Source organism: Phodopus roborovskii, unplaced genomic scaffold (assembly GCF_943737965.1).
Source record: "Phodopus roborovskii unplaced genomic scaffold, PHOROB, whole genome shotgun sequence".
Lineage (NCBI taxonomy): Eukaryota > Metazoa > Chordata > Mammalia > Rodentia > Cricetidae > Phodopus > Phodopus roborovskii.
The window spans coordinates 20,671,722-20,691,775 of record NW_026126407.1 but is presented as its reverse complement, the minus strand read 5'-3'; the positions used below and the strand labels follow the sequence as shown (position 1 = coordinate 20,691,775).

The 20,054-nt window shown below is 47.4% G+C and overlaps 2 protein-coding genes across 2 annotated transcripts; one reads left to right on the top strand and one right to left on the bottom strand.

The window, feature by feature from the left end:
* Positions 1–183: 183 nt before the first annotated feature.
* Med9 (mediator complex subunit 9) lies at positions 184–13,800 on the top strand. The gene is made up of 2 exons (XM_051180531.1): positions 184–442; positions 13,212–13,800. The coding sequence occupies exons 1-2, from the start codon at positions 231–233 to the stop codon at positions 13,426–13,428; spliced, it is 429 nt and encodes a 142-aa protein (XP_051036488.1). The 5' UTR covers positions 184–230; the 3' UTR covers positions 13,429–13,800.
* Positions 13,801–16,038: 2,238 nt separating this feature from the next.
* Rasd1 (ras related dexamethasone induced 1) lies at positions 16,039–17,584 on the bottom strand. The gene is made up of 2 exons (XM_051180530.1): positions 17,168–17,584; positions 16,039–17,053 (listed from the first exon to the last, which is right to left on the bottom strand). Exons 1-2 carry the CDS (start codon positions 17,451–17,453, stop codon positions 16,497–16,499), a joined length of 843 nt encoding a protein of 280 aa, XP_051036487.1. The 5' UTR covers positions 17,454–17,584; the 3' UTR covers positions 16,039–16,496.
* Positions 17,585–20,054: the final 2,470 nt, after the last annotated feature.

Below are 20,054 nucleotides of genomic sequence, written 5' to 3'. Positions count from 1 at the left end.
TTGTTGGTGTTTTGACCCTTCTTTCGTCATGCGAACTGGAAAAAGATGACTGAAATAGGTCCTCTACTTCTGACTACTTAATTTAGCCGGCCGGACACTTGTCGCCTAGCAACATTTGCCCGCCTACGCCTAGGGCGCAGGCTCAGAGCCTTTCACCGCCCGGCTTCCCGGGCGCGCAGCTGTGACGTGAGCATCCCGCGACTCTCATCAGTTACCGCACGCCTGGTACCATGGCTTCCTCCGGGGTTGCGGGTGGGAGACAGGCCGAAGACACACTGCAGCCACCGCCCGAGCTGCTGCCGGAGTCCAAGCCGCCGCCGCCGCCTCAGCCTCTACCGGTCGCCGCGCTCCCGCCGCCGGCGGCTCCGCGCCCTCAGTCCCCCGCAGGCGTGAAGGAGGAGAATTACTCCTTTTTGCCGTTGGTTCACAATGTCATCAAATGGTAAGGGCCTAGGAGAGGAGGTCAAGACAGCAACTTCCCGGCCTCTGGTGTTGCTGGTTCGGTCAGAGCAGCCAAAGGCTGTGCGCTCTGGGCCACGCCCCATTTCCTCAGAGGAGCCACATAGTGGTCTTCTGAGTTCAGCAACCTCCCAGGATTTGAGAGTTACACTGTGCATCCAGGTGAACGCCACATACTTAGCAAATCCATAGGTTCTGCGGTGCACTCTCTTGTTCGCATCCCAGATCCCGCAGTGTCTTTGGGATGGGTCTCAAGTCCTTACACACATAGTTTGAAGTCAATTTTGTTGTTGTTTGTTTTTCAAGATCTGAAGCTTTGCAGGGTGTTCAGGAACACTGTAGACTAGGCTGGCCTTGAACTCACAAAGATCCGCCTGCCTCTGCTTCCCCAGTGTAAAGGCTGCGCCACCACCGCCCGGCTAAAGGCAATTTTTTATTTTTTTTTTATTTTTCGAGACAGTGTTTCTCTCTGTAACAGCCCTAGCTGTCCTGGAACTTGCTTTGTAGACTAAGCTGGCCTAGAACTCAGAGATCGCCTTCCTTTGCCACCTGAATGCTGGAATTAAAGGTGTATCCCACCCCACCTGGCTACCTGAAGGCAATTTTATACAATAGTTTTAATTTACGTGCGTTTTGACTGTTTCATATGAAGCCTAGTGTGGAATGTTCCACTTGTAGCATTATGTAGGTTTTAAAAGTTTTTGAATATTGGTGGATTTTTAGAAGTTCAGCTGCGAGATTCTCACCGTGAACACAGTTCCCGTTTCAGTACTAGGCAGCATCTTTACTTATGTGGCTCTGTTAAGTACTATGGATGAACACTGGAAAGGAATCATTGATTTACCATAACAGGGCTTAACAGTTAGAAGCAGAGAAAAGCAAACATAATAGTCTATGATTTTTACAACCAGAGAGGGGTGAGGTGATGCTAGAAAACTTTTGAAACAAAGACGTGGAAGTTGCTCCAAATGATTATATTCCAGTATTAACTTTAACAGAATACCTAAGAATGTGGGTGTCTTTTGTTTGACCCAAAGTCTCCAGTCTCCAATCTGGTGTACGTTTTTTGTTAATCTCTATATACAGTTGTGTCACTTCCCAGAGGTGACTGTTGTCGTGAAAGCATTCTCATCTCAAGTGTGTTTTTTTAAACTTAGGTGGTGCAGAACAATTACTTCCTGGGGCTTCTTGATAACAGCAAGAGAGAGTTAGATGGTTTCGTGGGTGAGAATACTTTCTGTACAAGCAAGGGGACCTGGCTTTTGAATCCCCAGCATCCACATAAGAAGCCACTCATGACTGCTCATTCTTGTAGCCCATTATTTGAGGGCAGAGACAAACAGATCTTGAGAGCTCTGGCCATCCAGCTTGACTGAAACTGAGCTTCCTATTCATCATGAGATCTTGTCTCAAAGCAATAAGTTGATGAGCAACAGAAAAAGACAACCTACCTTAGCATGCCTGCCTGCACATTCAACAGGCATTCACAGACCGGAATAGCACCCCCCCCCACACACACACACAGACACACATACAAGGCATACCTCACATACATAATAAACAAAAAAGAGTCTTGGTAGCATGGGATGTATGAAGGTTGCTGTTGGTGTATTAAGACATTCTGTTAAAAGAGGGAATTTTATTATGTATTTGTTTGAGACGGGGTTTTTGCTACAAAGCCCCACACTGCCTTTGACCTTTTGATCTCTTATCTCAGCTTTCTGAGTGCTGGGGCTACAGGTGTGTACCATTACACCTAGCAATTGTGAATCTCTTTAGTAGGAAGGAATATGCTTTAAAATCACAGTAAAAAGTTCAGTATAGTAAATGCATAAACTAGTGACATCATTATTTATATCATTATCAAGCATTAGGCACTACCTGTAATTGTATATGCAGTACTTTTATACATCTGGCAATATTACTGTTCCCCCCCCACACACACACTAGTGTGAGTGATGCATTCTGATGCAGTGTTACCACAGCTAATGTATCACTAGGCAAAGGAAAGTTTTGCTTACATTATAACCATTAGACTATTAGTGTGTACATGATCTGGCATTGACCAGGTTATTCAGCACTGACTATATAGTCATAGGACACTAGGTGCAAACCCCTGAACTTGTAACTTCTGCTAAACCGTCAAATACTAAAAGTAAATTAAGACAAGATTACAATTCCAGCCATGTTTATGAACATTGACATGCCCTTTGATGTTTTGCTGATAATGGGAATTGTCATTTGGCTTAAAAAATCTTAATAGCCATCTTCATTGGAGTTGAGACAGCCTAGGTCCCTTTCTGTACGGTGGCTTGGTGCTTGCCTTATTTAGGGTTGCTATTGCTGTGGTGAATCACTACGACCCAGATGCATTTGGCTTACACTTCCATGTCACTATTTATCCCTGGAGAAAATCAGGACAGAAACCTAGAAGCAGGAGCTAATGCAGAAGCCATGGAGGAATGCTGCTTACTGGCTGGTTTCACATGCCTTGCTCAACCCGCTTTCTTTTCTGTCTTTTCTTTTTTCTTTTTGTTTTTGGAGACATGGTTTCTCTATATAGTCCTGGCTGTTCTGGAACTATTTGTGGACCAGGCTGGCCTTGAACTCAGTGATCCATCTGCCTTTGCCTCACAAGTACTGGGATTAATGTTGTGGACTACCATACCTGGTTTCAATGTGCTTTCTTACTAGAACCCAGGACCATCATCCTAGGGGTGGCTCACCCACAATAGGCTGGACCTTCCCATATCAATTACAAATTAAGGAAATGCTCTTTAGGGTTACCTTCAGACTGATCTTGTGCAAGCATTTTCTCAGTTGAGGTTCCTTCCTCTGATGGCTCTAGCTTATGTCTAGTTATCATAAAACTAGCCAGCACAGTGCTCATCTGCAACTTTTCAAATGACTACAAAGCCTTGTTTCTCACGTTAGACTCTTCTCTTGGCTTCAGACAACATGATCATCCTGTATAGGATAAGGTAGACTGCATTGTTTGTGTTATATTTTGGCAAATATATTAGTGAGACAGAAGAGAGGAAAGCAAATGGACAACAAAAAACCCTTACCTTCTCAGGGCAGTGCCGGAGTATTGGGGTTATCTAGAGTAAACCACACATACATGGAAAAATTAAAACACAAATAGGTACCCATTCATCAACACTTCAGAACAGATGCTCCCAAGCCATCGGAGTACATGGATTACACCAGCCTTGGTGACAGGAAGTGGGATTGTACCAAGAACATGATATGAAGTCAGAGGGTCTGAGTTCAACTCTGTGTGACTGGGCTTGCCTTCTTTGTAAATATTTAACCTCCCCAGGCTCTAATTATCCTGTCTTTATACATCAGTAGATCTGAATGCTGAGCATGGTGGTGCACACCTTTAATCCCAATACTCAGGATTCCAAGGTTGATCTCTGAATTTGAGACCAACCTGGTTTACGTGTCTTGTTCTAGGCTAGCCAGGATCAATGGATTCAGATTTCAGCTCTGTGACTTGTGGCTAGGGAGCCTTGGGCAGGTAACTTCACTTCTCATAGAACTGGAGAACTCTAAGGTACGTACCTATGAAAAGTGGCAAGGAATTTTCTATTTTTTTTTTTTTTTTAGCATAAGAACAGAAAGGACAAGCAATGATCACCAGAATACAGCTGGCAAGGTCTAACTCACCTACTGACTCTGAAACAACTGCCATGGCCATGTGACCTTCCCTACACTTCAGAGCCTGGCAGTGATAGAAAGGTGTAGCCTTCCCCACACTTCTATAAGCAGTGTGAAAGAAGGTGGTCTAAGAACAGGAGATGTCTAAGGACATACCCACAGTTTTGACCCACTCTGCTGCCCAAAACAGCCAGATGATACCCTTCTTCCAGCTGCAGACAATGAAATATTGCTCTACCTAAGGTCGATCCTTTAGAAGGAATAAGATTCAGTGTGGGGGACACATATCATACTTCAGGGCTGAGAAAGGAAACCAGCCCCTTGCTCACCCCACACAGTGTAGTTGCTAGCCTGGCCGAGGATAAGGTACCTGCCTGGAGTGTCTGACTAGCCAAAGGAAAAAGACCCTAGGGAGAAAAGACTTCAAGAAAAGCCAGTTCCATTCATCCTAGAGATGAAGATATGTCATTCCTACTCAGAGCCTTTAGCACGTGCAAAAGAAACTGCAGTAAGGAAGACAGCAGGACCCCCCACCCCCACCCTCCAGGCCTGGGCAGTCTATGGGACCTCTGATAGTGGAACCAGGACATGTCCCTGTTGCACAAAAGGTCTTCAGGAGCATATTCCCCATGGAGGGATAACCCCTTAACCTAGAGACATGGAATGCCTAGGCCCTACCCCAAATGACTTTACAGATTTTGATGATCCCTCCTGGAAGGCCTCACCCTCCCTGGGGAGTGAATGGGGAATGGGATGGGGAGGGGTGGCACGGGGAGGATGGGAGGGAGAGGGAACTGGGATTGATATATAAAAATAAAAAAATATAAAATTCCAAAAAAAAAAAAAAAAAAAAAAAAAAAAAAAAAAGGACCTGCTAGGCTGAGGTGGTGCACACCTTTAATCCCAGTACTTGGGAACTTGGGAGGCAGGGTGGGTCAGGTAGATCTCTGTGAGTTCAAGGCCAGCTTGGTCTGCAGAGTGAGTTCCAGGACAGCCAGGACTACACAGAGAATCCCTGTATCGAAAGGAAAAAAGGAAGTAAGAAAGAGGATAGGTCCCAAGAGGAAACAGGATGCTCCTCAGAGAGGTCAACTAGGACACTAGTACTGTCTTCATGAAAAAGGGTAGGTCCAGTTTGAAAGCTCTGGGGTGTTGTGTGAGGGAAAGAGATTAGGACTATGGCAAGGGCAGGGGAAGGAAGGAATTTAGGAAGCCTGGAATCAAAGCTCATAGTGGGTGATGCCACTTTTGAGTCTGATATTACAAGAGGGAAGAAGGGAGGGTAGAATAGCTGGGTAAGGAAGAAAAGCTGTGCACTCCTGACTCCTGAGGTCACTGCTCAGTGTGATGTGTTCAGCACAATCTAAGGAAGAAGAGAGATTGTAGAGGAACCGGAAAATTGAGGGCAGCATTTCCTTTGGAGGGTAACCTTTATTCTTGGAGGACTAGGCTGCCAGCAATTCTTACAGGTCAGGAGTGTGGGGGAATGGGGGGTAGCAGGTCTAGTGGCTCTGCCAGGCTCTGATGCCTTGTTTTGTGATTCTCAGCAGCACTTGAGCTAATGTTTCCTCCTGGGATGAGTAAAGACTTAACCTTGTTCTCCTAAAAAGCTCAGCATTAATTACATCATAAGGGGGTTTTAATTAACAAAAGGAACAGTTGCCAAGTACAACAAATTGTGGCTGCTGGAAATTCCTTAAGTTTCTTTTCTGGATTTATATACAAGTGTGTTTTTTCAGAAAGTTGTAGAAACAGGGGCTAGGCTGTCATGTGCCTGCTGTAGGTTCCATCCTGTGCACATGCAAGTCTGTCTCATTAAGGGGGCTGCAGAGAATCTGAGATGCAGGTGGTCTTCAGTTGGTACTTCATTTTTACAGTAGGCACCATGCTGGTATGAACAGCCCTTTGCTGAGTTTGCAGTGAGGTAATTCCTCTGCCATGGGACCACTGAAGCAGGGGACATGCACTTTCTATTTTGACAGCTATTGCTCATTTCATCTTTTTAGCTGATGCCTCCAAACTTCAGATCAGGCTACTTCAGTTAAACTAAAACTCTACTAATCTATAATGGCCCGTAAATCTGCCACCTAAGAAGCACTAAGCCATATGAAAGATCGATTCCATAGGTGGAAAGTAGGAAGTGATCTGTCTCCCACTCCTCTCCACTGCCTCCCTCTCCCACATCTGTACATAATTCCATATAGGACTGAGTCATCAGTCATTGAAACTTTCTACCCAGTGACTCTTAGTGCATCTGTGTTCTGCTTCTGTAGTTGGAATGAAATTAATACCCGAGTCTGCAGTTTCTCAATGAATTCTCTAGAGTCTCCAGGAGAAATTCTAGTGATGTGGTACATGATGAATATAACATTCCAGTCACTATTAGCAAAGTTGGAAAAAGTGCATCAATTCTATTACCAGTGTATTTCTCTGTTGCTACTATTAAACTTTTAACTGGCTAGTCTGATAGATAGGTCAGAAATGATAGTCGATTGGTATATTTTATTATTTTCAGTATATCATCTTTTCATATGTAATTTGTTTGTTTTTAGACAGGGTTGTAAGGTGTAGGGTTTTTCCTCCCGCCGCTGGTCTGGTCCCGACGCCGTACCAGCCCCAATTAACACACAGAGACTCTGTATTTGATATAATTTTGTTGGCCGGTTACTAGTTTCTTATTGGCTAGCTCTGTCTTAATTATTAACCCATTTCTGTTAATCTAGTATTTCCATGTGGTCTTCTCTTACCGGGGAAAGGGCCCAGCGTCTTGTCTCCCCAGTCTCTCCATCTTGACTCCTCCTTACTACTTTCTCTTTCCTCCTTGTCTCCTAGTCCCTCCTATCTTCATTTCCTATTGGCCAACAGTGCTTTATTCATTAACCAGTATGAGAAACATATATACATAATGGCATCTCCCATCACAGGAACTCACTAGACCAGGCTGATCTGGAACTTGGAGACCCACCTGTCTCTGCCTCCTGAGTGCTGGATTAAAAGGTGTGCACCATCATGCCTAGCTTGCAATTTTAATTTTTTTTTTGCTGCTGCTGCTGTTATATGTACCCTTCCCTGCAGTTTGCTGTGCTTCTATTGAGCTGTACTTCTCTGCCTTTCAGATGTAAATTCCCAAGCTGTTGACTTTTCTTTCATCTTTGGTAATAGTCATGGTGATTTTTTTTCCTACATAAAAATCATGATTTTATCTAGTCAGATTCAACCTGCTTTTCCTTCACAGCTTCTGAGTGTGAGTTTGTGTTTGTTCCTTTTCTTGTCATGTGACAAAAATACATGGTAGTAGAAAAACCTACAGGAGAATATCTGTTTTGATTCACTGAGAGAGCATTTGTCCATCATGGTGGAGAGTTTAGCAAGGCACAGTTGTATCTGTCCATCATGGTGGCTTTTTATTTTAACAGCAGAAATGAGTTTTAACTGGCAAAAATTAGTTCTATGTCCTAAGATGTGTTGATAAACTGTCAAACATTTAGTTCTTAGCCAGATCCAGAATAAAAACTCACAGATATCTTGAAAGTTGGTGTAGCAGGTTCACCAAAAAACTGGGAATCACCAACCCTGGTCTCCTCCTCCTCTTCTCAGACTATACAGAGGATCAGGAACACAGACAGGTTCAGCAGATCTCAAACTTGTCTGTGAGGGTCTACAATGTCATCAGATCTCGCTTTCTTTTGTTTCATATACTGGACTAGGTGTTTTTTCCCCCATGAATAAAACATAAACATGCCCTGGCTCCTTATTAAAACAGGATCGGGGATTTCCCAGCATCCAGTGCATTGACTCCTTTCCATCTTGACTTAATGTCAGAGTTTTTGCCTGCCCCTGCTCTGCCAAGGTGAGACAACAAGGATATCTGGCCTAAGAAGTGAATGCAACAAGATACTTAGCATAGGATGTGGTTGCTGCATGTCCTGCCTGAACAATAGAATACTTAACTCAGATTATAGTTACTTGATGTTTTGGGTATTGATAAGTAATTATGCTTGCTTGTTCTTTGTATCTTGGTAAGGAAGTCTTTTGCCGTGTCCCTCTCTTTTGATAGGGTTATAAAAAGACTATACACAATAAACATGGGGGGTTCAGTATTTACTGGATGCCCTCCCGACACTCTTGTGTCCTGCCTATTCCTTTTCTCAATCCACACTCCCCCCCTCAGTTATGAACACAGACAACGACATATATGAACTACATGTTTGCCAGACCTGGTGTCCAACCCTATAAACCCAATTGCTAGGGAAGCTGTGGTAAGAGGATGAGAATTTGAGGCCTGCCTGCGCAATCAAAATCAAAAAGAGGTCTGAGGATGTGAGTTAGTGGTTTACTGCTTGCCTATCAGTCATGAAGCCAGATTCAATGCCGGTACTAGGATTTACAGGCTGCATATTTTATTATTATTTTGAGACAGGGTCTCTCAATGTAGCCCTGGTTGTCATGGAACTACTATGTAGATTAGGCTGGCCTTGAACTCAGAAATGCCAACCTCTGCCTCTCAAGTGCTGAGATAAAAGTATGTGCAACCATACCTGGCCTATTTTTTGAAGTCTGAAAGAATTCGGAGAGGAAATACTTGTAAGAACTATTATAAACCCCTCTCTCTGAGGCCTTTCTTTGTATATAGTGAAGCTACAGAGGACAGAGACAAGAAAGGAAGATAAAGCATTGCCTTCAAACTCAGCTTATCTCATCAGATTTGAAGCTAAGTCTCCCAGCCTACCAATTCTGAAATGAGGTGTCCCTGCCTGTGTGCTGCTTTTCGGCCTACCCAGTTAAGTCGTCTATCCATTTGGATACTTAAGCAATGTGGCTTTAATTAAATGTCATGCTTTTGTCAGATGTCTTAGGTTGCTAGTGGGTACAGGAGAGCCTTCCTTGTTGACCCAGCACAGGGAGTTCAAGAGATGAGCGCAAGCATCCCTCCCATTTGCTCGTGGCAGGTCAGCAAGACCTCTTTTATGGGAACAGGGTGTTGCTGACCTGCGTCTTCCCACACACAGGCTCCTTGCCAGCTGAGGCCTGCTGGGCTGTGCAGGAAGTGCCCCCACAGGCCATGTCTGGGATTCACAGTTCCACTGCCCTGTGTCCACCCAGTGCCTACTCCTTCCGCTGTGTCCTGGAGCAGAAAGGGTGCCCTTAGAGCCAGTCTGCAGTGCTTAGAAGAACTGCTTCCCAGCCTCTGCATCTGTGCCAGTTCTTTTCAGACTCACAGTAGAGCTAATCTGGGTCCTGATGGTCTCCATGAGGGTGGCCTCTCCGCCAGCAAAAAACAGTAAAAGAAACGCAGCCAGGGAAGGGTCTGAGAAGAGGAAGTTAAGAGTGCTCACTCATGGCCTCCTTCACAGTTGTATTTACCCCAGGGTATGTTGGGGTGGAGATCCGCCTCAACTCATCATAGTGACGTGCTCAGATTTGGATTTCTTGGGTGTCTAAGAAGAGCTAGCAGTGGACTGTCTGAAGTAGTGTTGGGGAGGGGGAGTTGGCTGGAATTGGAGAGGGCAGCCTTAGGGGATGGGGACTGCTGTCCTCTTGTGGATGTGCACAGAGGCAGGCAGATGGCAACTCCACTGTGGATGCTGGAGGAGGAGCTAGACTTGGGAAAGAGGGCTGTGGGAGTTGCTGGGAGTGAGGGAAGAAGCCCAAAGGCATACTGTGGAGGCAGTTTTTCCAAGTTCTCTAAGTAGCAGAGCCTCCTGTAAGTGATCACTAAAGAGAATGAAAACACCTGCAACCCTGTGGCAAATGAAAGCTAGTGTGGGAAGTGTATCAAAAACCTGTGGGTGCTGGCGGGCCACAGAAAACCAGGTCACTGCTAGGCAGGGAGTAGCCACCAGTAGCCAGATAAGATTGCCCACAGTCAGGAGAGAGACACCCAGAGTTTTGAGGAGATATGTGTATGTTTGGGATGGGGTTTTCCTGTGCTGCCTGGACTGACCTCATTTTTGGTCTTCTTGCCTCAGTTTCCAAGAAGCCAGGATTATAGGTGTGTGTTGCCAGGCTCAGAGGGTATTCTGGCAATATATGTCAAAAATTTTATAAAGCCTTTGACCCAAAATTCCCCCTGGTAGGACATTATCTTTCTAGAATACTTTCTCAGTTATGTAAAGATGTCCATTGCTATTTTGATGAATTACAAGCATTCCAGATAACTAAATAATTTCACAATGTGATCAAATACGTATTAATATGAAAGACCTCCAATGTGGGTTAAATGAAAAGACAAGAATGGGAACCATATTTGATATATTTCTGTCAGAATAACTAGTATACACATGGTTGTATGGTATTGCACATTTTGAGATGATCCACACAACAGTTTGCATCATATGCTAACACAGGTCTCTCTGAGTCTTGGGACTAAAAGGACTTCTTCCCTTGTCTAAGTCTTGGTATCTATCACTAAATTTCTCCCCTCCAGCATCTACTAATATTTAAGAGAAACATTTGATCTGGGTATGTAAAAGCCACTTACTGGAGTCAGACCAGTGGGAGGAAAGGCTGTGGCTAGAGGATTGAGGGGCACTAGTCCCAGGGTTGGTTAGCAGAGGCAGGTGGGACATACTTCTGAGGAGGACAGAAGTTTAATGGAGGAAGATGTAGGCAGCCAGGTCAGGCTACCCAGAGGTGAGGAGAGTGACTGTCGGATTTGAGAGGAGGCTGCTGGCCTGCTGACCCATGGTCTCCCCTTGTTTCTGCTTTGCTGGAGGACACACTGCTCACTTGTTGCCAGTTTGCTTCTGTACAAAAAAGAAATTGGGGGAAATCAGGGCATGTTCTTAGATGCACCCTTCGTTCTTAGGCTTTTGTTCAAGAGCCCAGGGACTTTGCCTGAATGCCTATGATGGCTGCTAGGAGGATGCTCTGCTCTTCATTTCCCTGTGGCCCTAGTATTTCTGCCCACTCTTTAAGGCACTGTAGATGGAACCATGGTGCTCTAACGTTGTCTTTTGTATGGTTTCCATCGTTCCTGACCTAGTCTCTCTCTTCGTCTCTTCTAAAGTTGGATGGTGACTAACATTGAGCACAAAGGCAGGCCCATTTAGAGCTTTCGACTTTTATTCCCTCACTGTCAAGCCTGACTCTTTTCTTTAGGCCAGGGATTTCACAGTCATGCTGGTATAACAGGTTCCAAATAGAGTGTTTTCCTCACCCCAGGACTTCTGTGCTATTTACCACTACCAACTAGGGCAGGTGAACAGCCTAAGGCCTGCAGCTCAATCCCCTCCAGGCACCTTTCCCTATGGCTTGTTCCTTCCTTGAAGTCTAACCCCTCCCCCCAAAATTCACCTGGTAAAGAACAGCATCTGGAGTTTAGAGGGTTTCAGAAGTGAGCATCTTACACATGGCCCACACTTTGCTTTCTGAATTCCAACTTCTTTGGGGCTTGTTAGGTTTGCTTCAGGAACCATATTACTATAAACCTCCTTCCATCTTTTAATTTTGTGGGGTTTGTTGTTGTTTGCTTTTACTCTATACTTCTAAACATGTGATATGAGCCAGTTTTCTTTTCTTTTCTTTCTTTCTTTCTTTCTTTTTTTTTTTTTTTTTAAGATTTTATTATGTATACAGAGTTCCACCTGCATGTTAGCCTGCAGATCAGAAGAGAACACCAGTTAACATTACAGATGGATGTGAGCCACCATGTGGTTGCTGGGAATTGAACTCTGGACCTCTGGAAGAGCAGCCAGTGCTCTTAACCTCTGAGCCATCTCTCCAGCCCCTCTGAGCCAGTTTTCTTAAAAGAGTGTTTTTTAAATTCTGACACCTGATCAGTGACAGTCCTCAGTGTTGGTGCTCTGAGCTGGAGCTTGTTCTGAAGATCATAATTCCTGGCTTCCAGGGGCTGATTCTTTTGTTCTCAGGGTTTTCTTTTGGTAGAGCAGTGGGGTTGATTTTTCAAGACAGGGTTTCTTTGTTTAACAACTCTGGCTGTGTATTGGAACTCGCTTTGTAGACCAGGCTGTCTTTGAACTCACAGAGATCCAACTGCCTCAGCCTCCCGAGTGCTGGGATCAAAGGTGTATGCCACCACCATGCTGTTCTTAGGACCTTTATTCTTTTGCTTTTGGTTTGATGGCAGGAATGGGGTTTTTTGCAGTGGATCACAGCTGTGAAAAGGCATGAATGATCTGCCTTGAAAATGGACTTGACCCAGAAGAAGGCATTTGCAGAACCATGGTAGAAGAGAGCCTATGTCTGTTGAAGAATTTCCGCGACTTATAACTGAGTTAAATTCATGATTAGCTCTATGGGAATTCATCTTTATGATAACTAAAGTCTAAGCCAGCATCATACCTCAGTGAAATGAAGGTCCTACTAGCTCAAAGTCTCCTGGTTGGCCTAGAAATGGCTCAGGTCAGGTGGAGTGGAGTATGTCATCAAGTTTGTTTTTTGTTTTGGGTAGCAATCAGCTGGTGATTGGTAATGGTGTATTCATTTAGCATGGCTGTGGCCTTGCTTCCCAGGCATTCACTCTTTTGACAGGTGGTGTTTTGAAAACATAATTTGGCATATTGTATGTGCATTTATGTGCCAAGGGAGGCCACAGGAGAGCACTTTGGGTGCCTTGCTCTATCACTCTTCACTGTATTCCTTTGCACAGAACTGGGGCTTTCTATTTTGGCTCATTGGCTTCTGGGACCTGCCTGTTTCTATATTCCACCCCTACCTAAGCTGGGTTATAGCCCCTACTTTTACATGGGTGGTGGGGCTCCAAACTCAAACGTGTAAGCGTTCTTATCCACAATTGGTTCTTGAGCGTAATGTCCTATGTATAGGGCCAGACCAGTGAGACACCTGTGATGAAGCAAGCTCCAGTCCCTGCCCTCAGTGGGGCAGGGAGTTTAAGTATCAGATTTGTCAAGTGTGCTAGTCAAGGGAATGTTTTTATGATCTAACTTAAAGCTAAGGTAAAAAAACAAAACAAAAAGACCAATTCCTGTCTTTTGGGGTAGGCAACCTACTCAGGGGATAGACATGGAAAATAGAACATTCAGAGAGTATCAAAGGAAGCCATTGTGGAGATGAGCTGCTCCTGCTAATAATAACTGACTGCCTTCTACTCCCCCTGCCACCCATAGCATGGACAAGGACAGCCCAGATCTCCACCAGGACCTGAATGCTCTCAAAACAAAGTTCCAGGAGATGAGGAAGCTCATAGGCACCATGCCCGGCATACATGTGAGCCCTGAGCAGCAACAGCAGCAGCTTCACAGCCTCCGGGAGCAAGTCAGGACCAAGAATGAGCTTCTACAGAAGTACAAGAGCCTCTGCATGTTTGAGATCCCCAAGGAGTAGGGCCAGCTCCCAGGACAACTGTCAAAGGACTCAGAGCTTCACACCTGTGGTGTCCAGCTCTTTTGGGAGCCCAGCTCTAAACTGGGGGCCACATGTGGCTGGTGTGGGGCCTCCGTGTCTGTACTCAGCCTTGACTAGCTGTGCCCTGGCCCCATCAGCAGATCTAGAGGGCACAGAAGGAGAGGAGATGGCTGTTCCCTTCTTTCCCTCATGGCCCCTCCCACTCCCCATATCATCAGAGTATATCTGGTACATACTGTTCCCATTAACAGCAGTTTCATGAAGCATTTGCATAGAATTCATGGGATAAATTAGGCCTGCACTCAGATGGCATGGATTTAATATAATTAAAGAAGGCTGGGAGAGTGTGAACATTGTTTTGAAAGGCCAGAGGGTGGGTGGCTTCTCCCCTCAAAACAGTTCACTTCCTTTTTTGTTTGAGCTACTGAATGAAACTGTTATCTCTGGGGCATCATCCCAGAGCCCTGCCAGCCAGCCACCAACTCCAGTTTCCAGCCTCCTGCACACTAGCCTTATAGGCTCTTGCTCCCTTTATCTCCATCACTCCAGGCAGTGCTCAGAATAGCCAAAGCGCTGCTTGCCTGGGGCCTTTTGTCCTTCCCACGCTGGCTCAAAGAGGCTGTTGAGCAAGCAGCTCTGCCCTGATTCATAGGCCCCAGCTTACCACGTCATCTCCTCTCTAGCCAAGGAGTCAGTCACATTCACTACCCCGCACATGGTTCCTGCACACTTCAGGTTTGGAGCAGAGTGGCTGGAAGGGGGTAATTGGGGTGGTTCCTCAGCCAGGGGTGTGTGTGATGTGAGTCAGGTCTGTAGGGCAGGGGTAGCTAAGCCTGGAGGTTCCATAGCTGTGTGCTAGTTGTAGAGTGTGCTCTGCTAGTCCCACATGGGACACCGTGTTCTCTCCCTCCCAGGAGCTGTCACACTGAGGGCAGGGTGGCCCTTCCTCTCTCAGAAGTAAGGTGAGAAGTACCCAATACTTCTTGAAATGGGCACAGCCTGGGCTGACCAGTTTAGGACTTAACAGGTGCTTGCCAGCTGGCCCTGGCAGGAGTACTGGCTGGCAATGTTCTGGTGGCATTGTCTATCCAAGATGCCTCACAGTTAGGCCTGGGATGTGTGAAAGAGGGTGATGAGTTCCAGTGGTTTGTACAAAAAAGTGGGCTCTGAGTTTGGGAGGAGAGTGCCAATTAAGCCACATTTACCTGGGAACTGTTATTTAACTGAATCAGTTATTTTCTGGAAAGTTGGAGCAGTGGGTGAGCCCAGTTTTAAGGCTCTGCCCTGTTTCTGTAAAATACAGAGCACATGAGATGCAGAAGCTTCAGGTCCTCCTGCTAGGCAGAGGGCCAGAGAAGATGGAGTCTTCTCTACTCCAGTGTGCTGACCTGTCACATTTGCAGATACGGAATTAAAAGTGTGCTCTACTCAGGATGCATGGTTTGCCTGCTGTCTTTTTTCAACAGTACTAGGAGTCAAACCCTAAGATTGTAGGTAGTGCAGAGGCAAAAATGTTCTCTGTGCTCCTCCTCCACCCAGCATGTGCATCCATTAAACTACATAAAAGCCTGCATATCTCCTGCAGGAGACCCTGGACAGCCCAGCCATCCATTGTTGAGAAGTGAATGCTTTTCTGTGAGAGGCATGGTTCCTTGGAAGTGGCCCTTCCCAAAGCAGGGTCGAAGTACCACCCCTAGGACAATCTTGGGCATCCCTTGAAGCTCAAGACTCTCTTGAAAAGCACCAGATACTTGGCTCATTGGTATCACTTGGCTCATGGGTATCACGGTTGTGCTAATCCTGAACCATGCTGAACCCCCACAGAGTGCCTGTTTCTTGGCTACAGAATCAGAGGCTTGGAAGGTGAGGCCTGCCCCAAGTTGACAGTAGGAGTGTTTAGGAGATCTGGGTCACAAGCCATGAACCCTTGGCTACAGAGGGAGACTGCAAAATGCAATGGAGATAAGCCTCACCTGGTGAGTGCTTCTGGGGGCTAAACTGCAAGCTATTAGCACTTTACTAGGTCCTGTGGCAACCCTGGGGCAAGGGATAAGCAGCTAGCACTGGCTTTTTCCCAGATAACATTTCTCAGGCTTCTTATTTGTGGTAATCAAGGTCAGAGTTTCAAGAATGACAGCTTTCTGTAGCTTGCCACAATTGAGTAACAGATGGGGCAGTGTGGAAGGACACTATGAATATGTCTTCAGAAATGAGGCCCTCTGTGACAGGCAAAGGGTGGACAGAGAAAGCCAGAAAAGTCTAGAGTATGCCCCACTTGGAAGCTGGGAGGCTGTTTTCCAAAGGCAAGGTCCCTCCCCACTTCTGCTCGGCCACTGCCACTGAGGCAGGAACCCAGCTCCCTAAAAGCAAGAGCAAAGGAAGCCTTATTTTCCATTTTTAAATTATTTTATTTTAAATAAAAATAATAAAGACCTCACACAATAGAGAGATTTTGTTCATGTCATGTTGACACTGGAACTAAAAGTGCATGTTTTGTGATTTTTTTTTCTTTTGAGCAATTACACACACACACACACACACACACACACACGTAAACAACTCTCTTGCCTATGATTGACCCTCCCCCCCCCCCCCAGCCAAAGTTTCCAGTTTGCAGAGGACTGAAGTGGCTGGCAGCTGTCATGGCAACACCAATCACAGACAAGATAATGCCTTGTTGGTCCTGTCCCTCCAGCAGGCAGGACAATTAGTTACTTGAAGTCTCACGGCCTGATGAACTTCACACACTCTCGTTCTCCGGTCTCTGAGAAAAAACGCCAAGTGTCCCTGTGCTGGGTCCTGACATCCCAAAAGTGAGGGCAGGCACCAACAGGGGGTATTAGTGTCCAGTCTTAGCCAGTTCTCTTTCCTTTCACAACAGATGACTGTCCCTTAATGGTCTCCCGGTGCGCAGGGCTGGGTCGCAGGAAGCGAAGGAGGAGGCCAATTGGCGCCCTCGTAGCACGGAGCGCCCAGGCTAGCCCAGGAATCCGATTTGACTTTTAAACAAAAAGGTCCTCGGGTTGTGTGGCCGACGCTGGGGGCTCCTAACTGATGACACAGCGCTCCTTGTCTTTGGCCTGGCTGCCGACGCTGGTCTTTTCACGAATGTACATGAGATCGCTGTGCACGCTGGGCCTGCGGGCAAAGGGCGCCAAGATTCCAAAGGCGTCTCCAGGGTCGCCGCCGCCGCCGCTGCCTGCACGCAGAAGCTTCTTGTTCCTCAGAGCCTTTTTGTGCAGCACGTCACAGTACTGCACAGACACTTTGCGGTGCAAGTCGGGGCTCATCTCGCTCGGCAGCTTGGCCATGGCAAAGAGCGCACGGAACATCTGGTCCAGGCTGCTGTTCTTCTTGGCCGAGATCTCGAAGTAGGCACAACGCTGAGGGTCGTCGCCTACCAGCTGCTCAATCTCGCGCTGCTCCACTTCTCGGTAGAAGTCCCGGTCCCCTTTGTTACCGCAAATTACCAGAGGCACGTCCACATTCTCTTTGGTTTTGTTCTTGAGGCAAGACTTGGTGTCTAGAATCTGCTGCTTGAGCCTTTGCACCTCCTCGAATGAATCGCGGTTGTCCAAGCTGAACACCAGAATGAAAACGTCTCCTAAAAGAAAACGAGTAGGAAAGGTGAGGACAGTTGTCAGGGGTGGAACGACGGACGCATTGCCGCGACACACCAGCACACTCCCCCAATCCCCGACTCCGGCCTCCTACTCACCTGTAAGGATGGAGAGGCGCCTCATGGCGGGGAACGGATGATTGCCAGATGTGTCCAGTATGTCCAACTGGTAGACCTCGCCGCGGATCGAGTAAAACTTTCGGTGGAAGTCCTCGATGGTAGGGGTGTAGGTGTCCTCGAAGCGGCCGGTGAGGAAGCGCGACACGATGGCAGTCTTGCCAACTTTGGATGAGCCGAGAATGACCATCCGATAGCAGTTCTTGGCTGGGATACTTAGCTCAGAGTCGCTCGGGCACATCTTCTTGATCATCGCGGCCAGTTTCATTGGGCAACGGGGCCCCGGGGGCAGATGCAGAGCCGAAGAGAAGGTAGAGGCTCGGGAGTGGCGGAAGGACTTGGCTTCGAGACCGCTCGAGCTTAGCTGGACTCTTGGGGACTGCGGGCTCTGGCTTTCCGCGCTCCACTCTGCTCTTATATGCAGCGTGTTGAAGCGCCCGGGCTGGCACCTCCCAGCCAAGGTGCGTCACGTCCCGCCCCCGGGCACGCCCTGCTCCTCCCTGATGCTGCGACCTCCGCCTTCGAGCCCGCGGCTCCGTTCCATCCCTACGTGCACTGGAAGGAAAACTTAAGTCCAAACTACCGCCACGCGAGGATCCGGTGCTTCCCAGCTTCGGTCGCGGCGACCTCAGCGGCCGCAGGGGTCCTGGTGTGCCGGTGACTGACCCCTGGGATCTCCCATTCTCTCAACACCAGTGCGCGGACATTCCCTTTCCTTGGGCCCCAGTTTCCCAGAAAATACAATCCAGTGATAACAACAGGTTTGCTGGGCGTCTTCCCAGCGCCAGCCCCTCAGGTCCCCAGCCTCGTGCTGCCTTTTGGGTTTGGGATTTCCTGCGCTAAGGTCCGCGCTTTGAACTTCCACCACCAGAGGGAAGCAGGGAGCCCAGCGGGCACGCTGGGAGGCCGAAGCTTGTGGCCAGGCCAGAAGGGCTTCTGTAAAGTGTAAGGAGGGGAGCCAACAGAAACCAACTCCCCCATCTGTGCTTTATTTTCCCAATTAAAGGCAGTCTGGTCTGTGGGGACCAGAGGTCTATCATCCTCAGTCCCTGATGACATAGAGACACGTACGCCCTTAAAAACAAAACAAAACAAAACAAAACAAACAAAAAAAAAAAAAAAAAATCAATCCTAGGCCAGCCAGCGTCCCCTACAGTCTCCAATGGCTTTCTGGCTTTTTCCCTCTTGTGGGCCAATCATCTCATTTTGCACTGAGTGAGCTGAGTGGGGCCAAAAGTCTCAGAGGAGGCCTGAGAGCACAGTTTCCCTTTCTGGAAGATGACACCGGCTCCTTAATTGTGAAATTGTAAATGTAAACACTTTCCAAGACCAGTTCCTGGTCAGAACAATAAAGTGTATATAGAACCAGGGAGGCTGCTCAAGGAGAAAGCCAGCAGCAGGTTGATCAGTAACCAGGACTGAGTAATGCTTGGGGAGAAATTGGATGTGTCTGCTGCTTTTAACTGGTGATGACGAAGTCAAGCTGTGTTTTCATTCTGCTCTGACCTTGTCTGCTTAGGAGAAAGCCCAGAGACCCACCAGCTGACAAATGCACCCACCCAACCAGGCAGTCTTGGTGCCCCACCTATTGAGATATTTGCGTAGTGCCCCCAAGGTTTCATCCCTTCCTTGTGACCCAGGGTCTCAGCAGAAGCCCAGCCTCTGTAGAGCATCAGCCATCCTGCCCAGGGCCCACAGGGCCCAGGGGTGTTGATTTGGTGGTCCTGTTGATAACGCCCTCCCTGGACACAGCACTGGAGAGGAGAAACAGCACTCTGTACTTTATAGACGAAGATACTGATGAAGCACAGAGAAGCAAGCTGCTTACCTAGCAAGGCCTGGGCCTTGGACCCCTGGGCCTCCTGGTTCTCAATTGTCCCATCCTCACCTCTGCTTGTGCCCCCCACAACAGTGCCCACTGTTGCAGTTGTTGGGCCCATTGCAGCTTAACAGGATATCCATATTCACTCCTCTCCCATCCAGGCTGCTTCAACATCCATATCAATTGAGTAGCCTGGGCCTCATCAGCTAGATCTAGGACAGGCCAGGTGGGGTGAGTCCTTCACCACTCTTGGTTCTTGCCCGCACGGATGCTCCCCTCCCTTCTCCATCTGGGGCGTCTCTTCTCATCTGTGAGAAGAACTTGAGCCCAAGCCAAACACAGGACTGCTATGAACAGTAACTATCACAGGGTGTTCACTGCAGGAAAGGGCCACCCAAGGGTGCAAGCGAGGGCTGCTCACCTCAGACTGGGGCCCTTTTCCTTTGCCTCCAGAAGGCATTGGGTGGAAGGCTGGGGCTCTGACTCAGTATGCCCAGAGCCAATGTCACCATTTCCCTGTGTCTCCAGTCCCAGGAAGATCCAAGGGACTTAAAAGGGTGGCAGGGTCAAATATCTGGTCCAGCTCTACCCACAGACATCAGAGGACCAAGGCTTAGCTTAGATTTATGGCCTCTTCTCCCTCCACAGTCAATGTCAAGGCTGGCCTGATATCACACCTCAGTCTTCTCTTAGATGCAAGCTGGCAGTGGTAGGTATGGTGGTTTCCTGATACCTTTAAGGCTCATTGACCCAAAATGCTTTGTGATGCAGACTCCATCCATTGGGCAGCAAGTTGATAGTCTCTGCTATCATGTATCCAGTCACATGAGCACTGGGAGGGGGTGACAAGACACTGGTGCCCTGGACAAGACAACTTTAGTGGTCCCTCAGGCTCCGAGACAGAACCTAAGATTCCAGAAACAAAGCAAGACCCTTGTGGAGGCCCTGGCAACAAGGCAGGCATGCCTGCATGGTACCTGTGGTAAGGACTCAGGGCCAGTCTCTGTCCGAGGCAATGCTGGGAGGGAGCCAGGACTGGGCTTGTCT

What these genes read in the sequence shown, in the direction of transcription:
- Med9 (XM_051180531.1), top strand. Translation starts at nt 231, where the DNA reads ATGGCTTCCTCCGGGGTTGCGGGTGGGAGACAGGCCGAAGACACACTG. An exon ending in GTTCACAATGTCATCAAATG is followed by an intron (nt 443 to 13,211) that starts GTAAGGGCCTAG and finishes TGCCACCCATAG; the next exon opens with CATGGACAAGGACAGCCCAG.
- Rasd1 (XM_051180530.1), bottom strand. Translation starts at nt 17,453, where the DNA reads ATGAAACTGGCCGCGATGATCAAGAAGATGTGCCCGAGCGACTCTGAG. An exon ending in GCGCCTCTCCATCCTTACAG is followed by an intron (nt 17,054 to 17,167) that starts GTGAGTAGGAGG and finishes GTTTTCTTTTAG; the next exon opens with GAGACGTTTTCATTCTGGTG.